This window comes from Trachemys scripta, chromosome 15, assembly GCF_013100865.1.
Source record: "Trachemys scripta elegans isolate TJP31775 chromosome 15, CAS_Tse_1.0, whole genome shotgun sequence".
Classification (NCBI taxonomy): domain Eukaryota; kingdom Metazoa; phylum Chordata; order Testudines; family Emydidae; genus Trachemys; species Trachemys scripta.
The window spans coordinates 24501430-24516296 of record NC_048312.1 but is presented as its reverse complement, the minus strand read 5'-3'; the positions used below and the strand labels follow the sequence as shown (position 1 = coordinate 24516296).

The 14867-nt window shown below is 40.3% G+C and overlaps 1 protein-coding gene across 1 annotated transcript in view; it reads right to left on the bottom strand.

Annotated features, from left to right (window-relative positions):
• MED13L (mediator complex subunit 13L) overlaps positions 1-11063 on the bottom strand; it is a 408072-nt gene extending 397009 nt beyond the window's left edge. The window contains exon 1 of the mRNA XM_034790893.1: positions 10239-11063. Coding sequence (XP_034646784.1) covers positions 10239-10310 — 72 coding nt within the window. The 5' untranslated portion in view covers positions 10311-11063. The remainder of the gene's footprint in view (positions 1-10238) is intronic.
• Between the last annotated feature and the right edge of the window lie 3804 nt (positions 11064-14867).

Genomic DNA, 14867 nt, shown 5'->3' with positions numbered 1-14867 from the left:
CTCAAATCACATTAAGGGAAAACCAAGAACAAATTACCTGCTATTCAAAAAACCTCCAAACTCTGAAAATAGGAGGGTGAGCGAGTAAAATCCGCAAGATACCTTCAGAAAAGCAGAATACAAGTAAATAATTACCCTTTTTTCAAAAGATATCATCTGTGCAAAATATCCACTCATGCAGAGAAAGTAGCTCAAAGCAATACCAACAGAAAAATGTCAACAACTGAGATGAGAGCCATAACAATGAGGGAAAATTCCTAACCAGAAAAAGAATTTTTTTAAATTAAGGAAGGAAATCTCCCAGAACATAAGGGGTAGCCATTCAATGGCCTAGCAGACACTTCCTAAAGAAATTGGTCCAACATTAGCCCACAGAAAAATGGGACATCCCAAACAAACAAAACCACAGGGAGGAAGAACTTTAAATTTCTCTTCCTTTGACACAGAACTGTGTGTCTAGGAAATCAAGGCAAGAACACTCCCACACATACCAAGCCAAAGCACTTAGGGAATAGAGTGCAGCCCATGTAATCAGTCACTATACATGTGTCCATCACTGAACTACATTGAGGTAAACAATACTGGCTGCCTGAAACCAAATGGGCCCTGACATGGACTCCTAACTTCAGGCTAGCAAGACCATAACAGCACAGAAATGCAGTCAGACAGGCACAGTCATTTAGCATCAACACTGTCTAGAACACTGGCATCAAAGAGGAGTTAGATGGTCTGACAAAGGACCTTACTTAGTGTGATACATATAAATTTTCTCAAGACTCTTTTCAGATAGAAGCAAATAAATCCCCACCTGATTAGGCCCGTAGATATGGGAAGGAAAATGGCATGATGACAGACCCAAAATCCCTCATGGAAGGGATCTTGGAAGATCCCAATTCATCAACTTTTATCAGAAAAGATGGTCTATGCCTATTTCAACTGAAGACCAATAAACCTAAAGTGAACTCATTCCACAAGCTAAATTACTCTGCTAGAAGAGAAAAGATCTTCCATAAAAGGATATTTAAATGACCAGTTCAAAATAATTCTGGAATGGTTTTCATATAGCTTATTTAGAACTCTGTGCAAACTACATGGTGCTGTAGGCTTTATTGCAGGAGTTTGAGATGTTCAGCCTTGTAAGAACCTGATAGGAGAGTCTGTGGAGATACCAGCACTGATTTGAGGAGGAGGGAGAAGCTTGATAAAACTAAAAGTTAAACTTAGGGCTTGTCTACACTTACAGCACTGCAGTTGCACCACTGTAGCACTTTAGTGAAGCTGCTACCTACACCAATGGGAGAGCTTCTCCCATCTACATAGGTACTCCAAGTCCCTGAGAAACAGCAGCTATGTTGATGGGAGAAGCCCTCCCATTAATATAGTGCTGTCTACACCAGGAGTTAGATCAGTGTAACTGTGTCCACACCCCTGAACAATGTAGTTATACTGACATAAGTCTGTAGTGCAGACCAAGGCTTAGACTAAAAATAAGGTAGCAATTTAAAATAGTGATCTCAGCCATTGAAAGCACCAGCCCCTGAAACTGTCTTAGCAGACGTAGTAGACATATACTGCTTTTAAAAAAACAAAACAGAATTTAGGCACGCATTTAAATAATGATAATTTACTCTTCTCCCACCAACCTCTCAATTGAACTTTTTGAAAGAGAGAGAGAGAGACAGACAACATTCTTTGGGATAGGAACAAGATCTTTGCATGTGTTTGTGCAGCACCTAACAAAAATGGACCCCAGTATCCTGAACGTGGTACCTGGGAATTATCACAGAACAGTAGTACATAAACCCCCTCTTCCACATAAACAAGGAGAATGCCATAAAATAAAGTTGTGGTCACATTTCCATGTTCATTATTGTAATTCTACTCAGTACAATGGCTCATTTTGAGCAGCAACAATGCCTGAGAGACTGAGCTACAGAATGAACCAGAACAATACTAGAATAAACTGTAAGCCACATAGGTCATAGTATTTCTTTTCTTTATTAAATCAATACTATTTATGCCAAAGACTTCTTAAAAATGCAATTCTAACACTACATCAAAAATTAAATTTAAAAACATTTTAGTTTAATTATAAACATTAAAGGGCATCTTCTAAAATTAATTCAAGCAGCTGAAACAGTATTTTTTATAACCATATACTTAGTCAGCTGAAGTATAATTGTTACATCAGTGCCACACCGCCACATATTCAAAAGAACGACCCACAGATACTTTAAGTGGGTTCATTCAAAATTAATAGTCCAGTCATTCATGTGATTCCAGCTATATGAAAAGATCATACAAATAACAATGAAGATTTCTGGATTGAAAACATGGTGTTTTCCTCAAACTGTAATAATATACAGTAATACCAAAATAATTCAAACTTAAATATTGTAAAAAATCCTGAGGCAATCCCAAGGAAAGTTTGCCTACACCGTTTAGATTTGTGTGAAACTTAAATGATGTCTGGTTTATTAAATAAAAAGGTTAACTCAAATCCTTGCATTGAAAAACCAAACTTACCAGAAGGTGTCAGACAGCTTATTTTCAGATATCATCCCACAGCATAGGACTCATGCTAATGTAAGATGATGTTAGTAACTGAAGTCACAATAGAAACATGATACTAGCTGTCATTGTTAGTATCACAGGCCTTTCAGGCCTCTGGTGCTTACTTTCTGATTGTCTGTGTGCAGAGGGAATCTACCACAAAGCTTCAATGTCATTTTGGTGATGTGGTAAATGAAACAGCTATAGTACAGCAGAATACTTGTATTAGTTTGTCTGTCTCCACCTGTCTGAAGCTCTTTTTTTAAAAAAAAAAATGGTTTTCCCCCTTCCCTGTCAGTAGCTAGTAACTTCAGAGGGAAAATGACAGGAGAATGTGTATTTTAGGGATGAGGTACTGCAGAAGGAGAAGCTATGGGGAACTAGGATGCACCACAGAACTGGCAGGATTGTAATACCAGTCTGATAACTACAGTAAAAAGAGTTACATCCTCACGCAATCTAGTAAACAAAGGAATGTACTTTCATATAAAACATGTGTTTAGTTATGTGTTTATTGGAAAGTACGTTGTTCCAATCGTATATAGCCTTTTTGGCTATTCAAAAGATTAAGATATGCCAAAAGAAGCATATGCAAGTTGGTGAGAGGGAGGACACAGAAGCACAGCGTATTATACAGCATATTTTTTAGTGAAAAGATTCATAGTATCTCACTGGTATATTCACAGAATATAACCTGGAATATTTGGCATTTCTTTAATTATCATTGGGTAATAAATATATTTTTGCAATGTTCTATGATTTTTTAAGCTTACTTCACTGAATGAAAAAAGCCCACATAATAAATTATCACTCCAAGTCCAGTCAGGATTTTAAGTGCAGCAAATGAAGAAACTGATTCCTACAAAATAATGTAGAGGTCCCTTGGTGAGATTCTACCCTACAAAATTGCACATTTCATAGATGCAAATTAATTATTTTGTATTTTTCATTTTGTTAATATTGGCAAAAACTGAGTATCTCCTCAATGTAATGAATTGAATTTGTCCATCAGTGTAACATGACAGAACTTCAGATCATTCTAATAAACATTCTTGAAAGTACCAAAGAAACAGCTTACTTAAAAGTGGAAACAATCTTTCACTGGCAGAGAATGAACAAGGTAACTAATAAACTATTTCCATTTCTATCACATTACACCTTAATATTGATATTGTATGTCCTAAATTAGCATAGAAAGCTAGATGATTTTTTAGATATAATATATGCATTCAAAAAAATCATCTTGACTAAATTTAGATGGAACTTTAGACAAATAATAAAGCATATTGTAACACCTATGAAGTCCACCATCACTGAATGGTAGATATTACTCACTAATGTTGTGGAGATAACAGCACTAGGCTGGCCAACAACATGGAATCTGAATCTGCATTTATGGTAAACAGCTACAAGTAGGGTCTTGTATTGGTTAAATTGTTAGCAACTCCTTAGGAGTGGGTAGGGCATCAAATGACCTTTGGTAAGTGGTCATTTGCCCTCTAGTCAGTGGCAAGAGATGACTTCCTGAGTATCTCCATCAGCTATCACCTTATTTCTAATCTTCCCTTTTTGAGGGAAAACTACTGAGAAGCCTGTTTTGAGTAATCTGCCACCATTTTGACTTCTCAGATTTCCTTGATCCCTAACAAGTCTCGTTTTTAGTGTCAGAATGTTAACTGAGATTGCCCACATTGGCTGATCTCCTTCTAATGATGATAATGGTAGGGTGATCCCTGTTGATATTTTTCAATCAATCAGTATTCTTTGATACCAATGACCATGAGAGTTTGCTGATTTGCTTGTGAACTCTGACTGGAGTGAGTGATATCACACCAACTATTCTGCTCTTTCCTGCAGAGAATATCTCAAAAAATCCTTTTGGGCAACTACTCACATCCAAAACAATATAATCTCTTTCCTGCAAGGTTCTATGAAGTTCCAGCTGATCTCCTAAATGTGCATAAGGTCTGCAACATGATTTGCACAGTGGTCATAATCAGCTTTATGTGTTGTTTTCATCAGATGCAATCCTATGTTTATCATCTATGCTTTCTCAGGGCAAAACACTCAGGTCCTTTATTAAGTCATGATTCCCAATAAAACTGAAACTTAGGTGAGAACAAATTGGCTGAAACTCCATTTGTAGCAGAGAATGTTGGTGCGTTGGGGAAAGATCTTGAAAATATAGCAGGTGTGAGTCTTGCCTCTGTCATCAATGCTTAGAGGGGATTATCCACTTTTTGCTCAAGAAGTTGGCAAATTAGATTTTCTCCTGCCAGCTCTTTGCCATCTGGTCTTCCAGAAGCATCATCTCAGGAAAGAGTGCCTTTTTTTAAATCTGCATCCCATAAGCTGTTTGCAATGTTTACTCATGGACCCAGATTTCACTAGAATAACCTCAGCCTTTGTCACAGCCAGAATGGATTATTGCAGAGGTGAACCACATTTGCATAACACAGACCATATTTCAATAGAGAAATAGTCTGGTGGACTACCTCCCACTTCCTATCATGAGTCTGTTAATTATTTCACAATACCCCTGTAGCAGCTCTAACAACTGCTTACACAAAAAAGTAAAAGCACTGAAGTATTTTTATCTCTCTTAACTATACGGTTTTATCCTTTTTGAATAATCAAACTGTTTTGGATCTTCATTCAGTCTGCCTCTTCACGTGCTCCACAGTTGCCTAGTGTCCTACACATACTACTGCCCCTCTTCCACTGCTTTTCTGGACATATCTTTCATATAGTAGATCCAGTACCACTGGTGAATAATCACTCATCTCCCACTGGCAGCATCCAGTAACAGCTCACAGCACCCCTCCCACGGGTAGCTCTAGTCTCTCCTCCTATGAGGCAATGGCCCATAGCAGAAGCACTTAGGCAAACTCCTTGCTGCTAGCTGAAGTTTTCTAAATTCTGAATCTTGCTTCTCATACTAGAGCAACAAAGCCTTACCTTACTAGACTTCAGGGCTCAGTAAAAGACCCACCCTTTATAAAACAATCATAAGAAAAGGAGAGAAAAACAAAAAAGAAGTGTAAGGGAAACAGGGTAGGGGACCATCTTTTTTTTTGTTCATCTCTGAATCACATAATGTTGCATAAAGTTATTTTTTGTTTTCAAATGATTATTTTGCTACATGCGGCATGAAGTTAAGAAAGGTGAATTTTATAAACTTAAAATAACTAACTTATTACTTCATTTCACTAGTAAACAAGACCTGTATCTTAGGGGTTTTTTTGTTTGTGCACAAAAGATATTTTATGTTAAAAGAACATGAATGACTATTATATTTTAGTCATATATAGACTAGATCCTAAAAACCCTTACTGCCACATAAGTAATCCTTAGTCATTTTCACAGTCAATTAACTTCAAAGACTATTTGCATGAGTAAGGATTACTCATGTGAGGAAGGGCTGCAGAACTGAGCCCACATTTGTAGCATTTTGGTATACTGTATACTATTTCAGAATATTTTCTCTTTCAAAAAGTATTAGCCAGCTATAACAACATACTAAACTCATACATTATTCCACATAGATATAATATTACATACATAAACATGTTTCCTTGCAAGAGTCAGATATTGCAGTCATTGTGTGGCACTGTTATTATAAAATAAATAAAATCTCTAACACCATGTGCTATAAACAAGAGGATTCTAAACAAAAACATGTTTTAGTAAACTAAACTATTTTCACACAGAACAGATTACACTGTAAATACTAAAATAATCCAAATTTTATCAGCATTCTGAAGACAAATGTATAAAATGTTACTTGTATTGTAATATCTGCCTACACTGGGAGATGTAAAATCTGCCTACATTGGGAGCAGAGCTACTATGTTCTCAGGAAAAACACACAAAAATGGTGGGCTTTGTGGGGTGTTTTGTTTTGTTTTTCACTTGATAGGCAATACGAATGCTAACATTACGGCACTGTGAATTTCTGCTTCGGTTCAGCAATGATATGATAATGTATGTATGTATAACATTAATACACACACACAAATAACAGTCCTTCATACCACGAATATGGACAACAAGTTTCATGCAACATTAAACTATAGTATGTTTGTGATCACCATCAAGCTCTGGATAAACATTCTGCATCAAGATTAAGAAAAAATATAATTCAAGATAAATATTACAATGTCCTAATTTCAGTGATCTCGAATGAAATGTCATTTCTACAGCATCACCACATAGGAAAAACACTATGTTCCATCCTTGAGCTCATTATGCAAAACCACCAACTATCAGAAAATCACTATTTAAAAAACAATGATTTCAAGTACAAAGATTCAAAGCAAATCATGCCTACCAATCTTATTAAAAATAATCTACGCATGATAAACAAAAGTTCAAAAAGCTAATTTTATATCAAATAACAAAAACACTAAGGTAACTAGTCACATGCTAATACTAGTTTTTTTAAAGCTGAAGGTTTTTTGAATATTGTAAAGCGTCTGTAGCTACTTCGCTACTGTAATTATTCCATCAAGAATTCCATGTTCTGTTTAAGTCAAAGATTAATGCAAGACTGAGGTTAAAATAAACATGGTACAGCTAAATTACACTTTTTCTAATAACTGGGTTGTCTTAAATCAATATTGCACAAGTCTTGTTCTTGAGAACTACACTGCTTCACAAGAACAAAACCAATACACAACAATTCTGTATATTTTGTTCTGTTGCATTCAGAAGATAATCTATCAGCAAGAGCTCCTGTTTATGATCTGATCTACTGTAGTTTTAATACTTCATAAATTTTGACAAATTTAACAGTTTGAGGGTAAAATGTTAGTGCCTGTGTCCACACATTTTTAATATTTTCTTTGTCAATACTTTAATTCTATATTTATCAATAAAGTTAGTGGTTTGAGCATTGGCCTGCTAAACCCAGGGTTGTGAGTTCAATCCTTGAGGGGGCCACTTGGGGATCTGGGGCAAAATCAGTACTTTGTCCTGCTAGTGAAGGCAGGTGGCTGGACTCGATGACCTTTCAAGGTCCCTTCCAGTTCTAGGAGATGGGATATCTCCATTAATTATTATTATTAATAATAATAATAATAATTAGTAATGCAACTGAAAAAATTGAACATCACATTAATATTTGAGTTTGCTGATTATACTGCACGCTATGCTCTATAAAATGCTACTGTCACTTATAAAGTTACTATTTAAGGACTATACCTTGCAACACCTTACTTTGTGAATATCCCCAATAATTACTCACATGTGTATAGGTTTGCAAAAAAAATACCACTAAGTTAGGAGATACACACACGCCTAGAGGCAAACTGTGTTGGGGCTCCATTGTGCTAGGCAAAATACAAAACAATTACAACACAGCTGTCCTCTGATCCCGTTACAACATGTTTAAAGTCTAAAGCATGAAAATGACTCTACCTTGGTTAAATGATCCATTTAAAACCAGTTAGGTACTGCCCACACCTACAAATTTTAAGCCAAGTTAAGCCTTGCAAACTATTTTGTGTTAAATAAACATATCTGCAAACAGCTGTTTATATGTTATTTGATATTATAGAAAAAATGTTTGGGAAACCGATAAGATGGTTTTAAAAGCCCAAATTTGAAGTGGTATAACCTTATAATATTCTGATTCTATAGAGGCTTTTATATGTCAGTCTGAATCCAAGAGCACTTTTAAAAGCAAATTCCATAATCGTTTGTACTTTTCTTTCACTAACATTATGCATACAATTAAAAAGCTGGCTGCTCTATAGAAGTTTCTTAGTATAAGCTCTGAAAAAAAAAATTCTGAAAATATAAACTTTTGTAATTCACATTACCATATACAAGAATTATTTTACACCTGTGATGGACTGACAATGGGACTACAACTATACCACGTATACCTCTCAATACTTATTAACCAATTTCCTAACCAAAAGAGGTGAACAAAGTTGTTGTCGTTTTTGTGGGTGTGTTTTTTTTTGGGGGGGGGGGGGGGGGGGGTGTTTGGTTGTTTTTTTTTTAACTAATATTAACTGTTCTTTAATTTACTGGTGACACTCTTTCCTGATAAAGCTGATTCTCTTGTATTCACTGGTTAGCTTTTCTTAGTATGCAAGACTTGTGTACACAAACCACTTTTTACCATTACTATAGCTGCAAGCATATGCTAGGGGTATAAAGGCATTGCAAACATTAGCATAAGTGCAAGTTTAAATAATGTTACATAGCTTTGAAAGTGGTTACAAGTCAAAAAGCCAAAAAGGATGGTATTTGTTATAACAGACATCCAAAAGCCTCGTCAGGAGGATCAGGATCCCACTGTACAAACACATAGCAAAATAAAGCCTCTGCCCGCAAAGAATTATATTCTCATTAAAGACAAGGCACAACATGTCAGGAATAAACAATCCAAAGGAAGGTATTGAGGGTTGTGCATGGGAGAAAGACTGAGGTTAACAGTAATTAAAGAAAGAATATCATATGGTTTCAGAGACTAGCAATATGCATAACTTGAAGATTCTGAGTTAATCATATTTTAAAATTTCTTACTGAACAATTCACATTCTTTTCCCACCCCTTGAGAAAAGTAAACCTGAACTCTATTTTGAGGGGGGGGTGTTTTGTTTGTTTTTTATTTCCTCTCCCACACCACCTGGCATACAGCCTATACCCAGTTGCTTCACACCTCAATTTTATGAGTTACCATTTCACCAATAAACAGTCCTATGCTCTACCCCTCCTCCCCCTAGGGTAGCTATTGGGGACCCAAGAGTTCTCCCCTTCACTCCACTGATGTCCCTGCAGCTGTAGTATACAATAAAGCAAAAATGCATTTTCAAATAAAATGTCACTAATATGAACAGCAAATAATTTTTCTTTGTATTCATTTTAATTAAGATTAAAAATCTGTATAATTAATTGCAACTGTTCAATATGAACAATTGATACCATAACTGTTGTAAGATTAAACCATGCAATCTAAGTACAAAGTGAAAGTTGTGAGCTACCAGTGAGATGAGAAGATAGCATCTATGTTATCAAGCCACCCAGCATGTTACATTTTCAGCTAATGCTTTTCTTGCAAGGCCAAAAAAAGTCCCGTCCCTCCCCATCGGTGCAGCGGGGACACGGCTGTAAAATCATAAAGACAGCTGACGTTCAGACACAAGAGCCCGGAGTGCAAGTCCTACAGATAATCACATTGCATGAACTGTTTGCTGCTGAAATGGCGTTTGTCATTACGAAAGATGAGGGGGGAAAAAACCCACACGCAGTTGAAGAGGCACAAAGCACAAGGGCATGAAGTGCCAAAGCAGGCAGGGGCGGGGAGAGCAGACTGTTTACCACAGGAGATGGTCACACATGCAGGCAGCACAGGCAGGGGACACCCAATCCGTTGCCTTGACATCTCGTATTCAGATCAATGCAGCTGTGTGGGGAACGCACGCTTGCAACAAACGATGTTAAAGAGCAAAATAAACACGGAGCTGAGCCGGGGGGAGGGGCTAGCGGGGGAGCAGCCCCACGGGCCCAGCGGGAGGGAGCAGCCCCACGGGCCCAGGCTATAAAGCCCCTGGCAGCCGCACCGAACCGCCAAAGTTGCTGCGCCGCCGCTCGAAGGAGCAGCAAGGTCCCCGGGTGCGCCCCGACTAGCTGGGCTGCGGCCTTCGCGCTCACACCCCCCTCCGGGTACTTACCAGCGAGAAGAGGTTGGAGTGACAGTCCTCCAGGCTGGCCCCGTTCGCCACCCAGTTCGCCGCTGCAGTCATGATCCTCGGCGAGCCCGGCCACCAGAGCGGGGCATGTCTGAGGAGACGGGCCCGGCAGGAAGGAAGAAGCGCCCGGGGCTCCCTGGGGCCGCCCGCTCCGCCTGTCACCGGGGCAGCCGCCGCAGTCCTGCCCCTCGCTGGGTCCCCGGCACAAACGCCCGCCCGCGGAAGGGGCAGTGGCCGGCAGGGGGCGCTCCACAGACGGGGGCCTCGATCCGCCTACCCGCCCCCTGCCAAATAATCCACAACGGGCCGAGCGGACCGGACCGGCCCGAGGCCCGCCGCCAAGGCGCTCCGGACCGGCGCTCTCGCCTCCGGCGTTCCCGGCCCCGTCGGCCCCGCTCCTCTGCGCGCCGCTCCGGCCCCCGCTGCGGGGGTCTCCTCCCCTGGCCCAGCTGCGGCCCCTGCAGGACACCGCTCAAGCGGGGGGGCCTGCTCCGGGCCCCAGGCAGTGGCGGCGGCCGCTGACGGGGGGCGCTGTCTCGGCTGCGGCCGTGTCTCCTCCCCTCGCTGCTGCCGCCGCTGGCGGTGGGTGGATGGTGTTTTCCTGCTGCCGCCGCCACCGCCTTGTTTACGCTCCGCGCGGGGCTCCCGGTGCTGAGGGCGACCGGCGGCAGCCGCGGACCGGAGCGCGCGCGCTGTCCCTGCCCGTCCTCGCCGCCCTCGGCTTGGCCCTGCCCGCCCGGCGGCCCCGCTCGCCAGCTCCTCCTCACACACTCGCCTCTGCCTCTCCACTCTGACAGCAATGGCGGCCGCCAGGCACCGTTCGCCTCGCCATTGGCCGCCGCCGTACCACGTGAGCCGTTCTGAGCGGAGGGGGAAGCGAACGCTCAACTCCCTCCTCCGTCGCCCCCCTCCCGCTGCTTCCGAGACGTTCCACGGGGGGCGCTATAGAGCAAGGAATAAGCCGGCTTCTGCTACACTGGGTGGGCTCCCAGCGCCCAAGGGCCCGGTTCACATGCAGCAGGTGGTTCCACACCCACCTCCTACAGAAGAGCAGGGCCAAGGAGATTCAGTACTTCAACTGGAGCTTGAGAGTAAGACCCAGAGCTGCAAAGCCAGTGCAGCTACTAGGCAAGCATGCTGAGAGCTGTGATGGGGCCCTCTTGTCCCAACAGGTCTTCTAGCCCTGCTCTCACTCTCTTGTCCTGAGTTAGGGTACTATTGGTGACGGTAGCAGGGGGTATACACATGTTCCAGCTCTGCTTCTAGAACTAATGGCTATAGCCAGATCTAGGTCACCGGCACTTTAGTCCTTCCCCTGTCACACACTCAGGGGGAAGCAGTCAGTAAACAGCATTCCTGAGCCTCATCTTCTTCATCCATAAAATGGGGATAATACCTTTTAGAACAACCAGTCCATGTGCCATACACATTTTGCCTTTGTGCCTACAATTAATATTTTCAAACTTAATAGTCTTTTACAGAGAGGGCTTATAATAGCTGAAACAGACCAAATTCATGGTCTATGATATACTGAGTGCTGTAGACAGAAGTAGCATCTTTTTAAGAGTGAATGGCTACAGAGCCCCTGCCCACACAAAAATTTCACATATAGGATTTGCTGGAGTAGGAAGGGCTCTGACACTATATGAAGTAGTTGAGAGGGCAAGGTGCATTGCTCCTCCCCTTTAACCTGTAATGTGAAGGAAATTTTCATATTTAGAGAGAAAAAAATATTTGTCACACGATGTGCATATATAAAGAAACTCCAAAATTATTTTAGAAATAAAAGCTATTCTGCGTATCTACATTCACTAAAATTAGAACCACCAGATCTAGCAAATGCCATTTTTACTATATTTTTAAACAGCAATTCTTAGTGTTCAGGCCCACTATTACATGTTTGGGTTTGTTCTGTTGGAAAGTTTTTATAGCAAACATTTGTCTGTATTGTTTACACAAAACATTCCATTGAACTTGAATATACCTGAAAGTGAAACTGACTATAAACAGCTGACTGCAAGGGAATTCAGGCCCTAGCGTTAAAAAAATAATACAAAACAAACAGCATAAATAGTCATATGTGAATATTTAATGTTTCAACTTAAATATTTTTTCACTTTATAAGCATTTCTCAAGTTCACAATGACCCTTTGATACTGAACTGCAGAAGCCTGATTTGTCCAGGCAGAATAGGACTATACTAACTGGATTTCTCATTGGTTACCAGAAGGTATCAGGAGTGGTGGTGTTAGTGTTTAAGGTGTGTGATTAATTTACATTCACTTAGCAACCCACATTACAACTTAAAAATATTGAAGGTACCACAATTTTAAATGATCTGTTTTTCAGTAAGAAAGCAGATTTTTTTTCAGTCTTGCTTTGTATCAAAGTGTCAAGATGGAAGCTTCCTACATCACACTTCCTTTTTTTAAGCAAATTTACTCTTTTAATTAGTTGTAATGATTAGCATCTATCTTATAACACTAACAGAGAAGCATTGAGCGTATGTCAAGAATGTTTGTTTGGAAGAAAACTTGTGTAACAAATCTGTAGCCACATACGGGCCACACAGCCACTATCTAAACTGCACACATGCAGTGCTTGGGATGGAACTTAGCCCTGGTCTACACTGGGGGGCGGGGGGTGTCAACCTAAGATACGCAACTTCAGCTACACGAATAGCGTAGCTGAAGTCAGTGTATCTTAGGTCGATTTACCTGGCCATGAGGACAGCGGTGAGTTGATCGCTGCTGCTCCCCTGTCGACTCCGCTTCTGCCTCTCACGAGCTGGAGTTCCAGAGTCGACGGGGAATGTGTTCGGGGATCGATTTATCTGCATCTACATGAGACACGATAAAATCGATCACTACCCACCGATCCAGCAGGTAGTGAAGACTCTTGGCCTCCAGCAACAAAGGACAATCTCCACTAAGAATAATAATTATAGAACTGGAAGGGACCACGAGAGGTCATCTAGTCCAGTCACCTGCATTCGTGGCAGGACTAATTCTAGACTATTCCTGACAGGTGTTTGTGTAACCTGCTCTTAAAAGTCTCCAATAATGGCGATGGTTGGTTTGACACAATTTGTTTTTGACAAATCCATGCCGACTGTTACTTATCACCTTTTATCTTCTAGATGTTTGCAAATTGATTGCTTAATTATTTGCTCCATTATCTTTCTGGGTACAGAAGTTAAACTGACTGGTCTGTAATTCCCTGGGTTGTCCTTATTATAGATAAGCACTATATTTGCCCTTTTCCAGTCTTCTGGAATCTCCCCCGTCTTCCATGAATTCTCAAAGATAATCGCTAATGGCTCAGATATCTACTCAGTCAGCTCCTTGAGTATTCTAGGATGCATTTAATCAGGCCCTGGTGACTTGAAGACATCTAATTTGTCCAAGTAGTTTTTAATTTGTTCTTTCCCTATTTTAGCCTCTTCTGATCCTACCTCATTTTCACTGACATTCCCTATGTTAGACGTCCAATCACCACCACCTTTGGTGAAAACCAAAACAAAGAAGTCATCAAGCACCACTGCCATTTCCACATTTTCTGTTATTTTTCCCCACTTCATTGAGTAACGGGTCTACCCTGTCCTTGGTCTTCCTCTTGCTTCGAATATATTTGTAGAATGTTTTCTTGTTACCTTTTATGTCTCTAGCTCATTTGATCTCATTTTGTGCATTGGCCTTTCTAGTTTTGTCCCTACATACTTGTGTTATTTGTATATATTCATCCTTTATAATTTGACCTAGTTTCTACTTTTTGTAGGACTTTTATTTTTTTTAAGATCATTAAAGATCTCCTGGTTAAACCAGGGTGATCTCTTCCCATACTTCTATCTTTCCTACGTACTGGGATAGTTTCCTCTTGTGCCCTGAATAATGTCTCTGAAAAACTCCCATCTGTCTTCAATTGTTTTTCCCCTTAGACTTGCTTCCTATGAGATCTTACCTATCAGCTCCCTCAGTTTGCTAAAATCTGCCTTCTTGAAATCCATTGTCTTTATTTTGCTGTTCTCCCTCCTATTATTCCTTAAAATCATGAACTCTACTATTTCATGATCACTTTCTCCGAAGCTGCCTTCCACTTTCCAGTTCTCAACCAGTTCCTCCCTATTTGTCAAAATCAAATTTAGAACAGCCTCTCCCCTGGTAGCTGTTTCCACCTTCTGAAATAAAAAATTGCCTCCAATACATTCAGAGAACTTATTGGATAATCTGTGCCCTGCTGTGTTATTTTCCCAACAGATGTCTGTGTAGTTCAAGTCCATCACCACCAAGTCCTGTGCTTTGGATGATTTTGTTAGCTGTTTAAAAAAAGCCTCATCCACCTCTTCTTCCTGGTTAGGTGGTCTGTAATAGACCCCTACCATCACATCACCCTTGTTTTTTTACCCCTTTTATCCTTACCCAGAGACTTTCAACAAGTCCATCTCCTATTTCCATCTCAATCTCAGTCCAAGTGTATACATTTTAATATTATCGTGTTATATAATATAATATATATACACACACACACACTATATATGTGTATATTGTATACTGTATACTTTTTAAATATATAATATGTCATATATATTACGGCTTGCATCTTCTGTAGGTT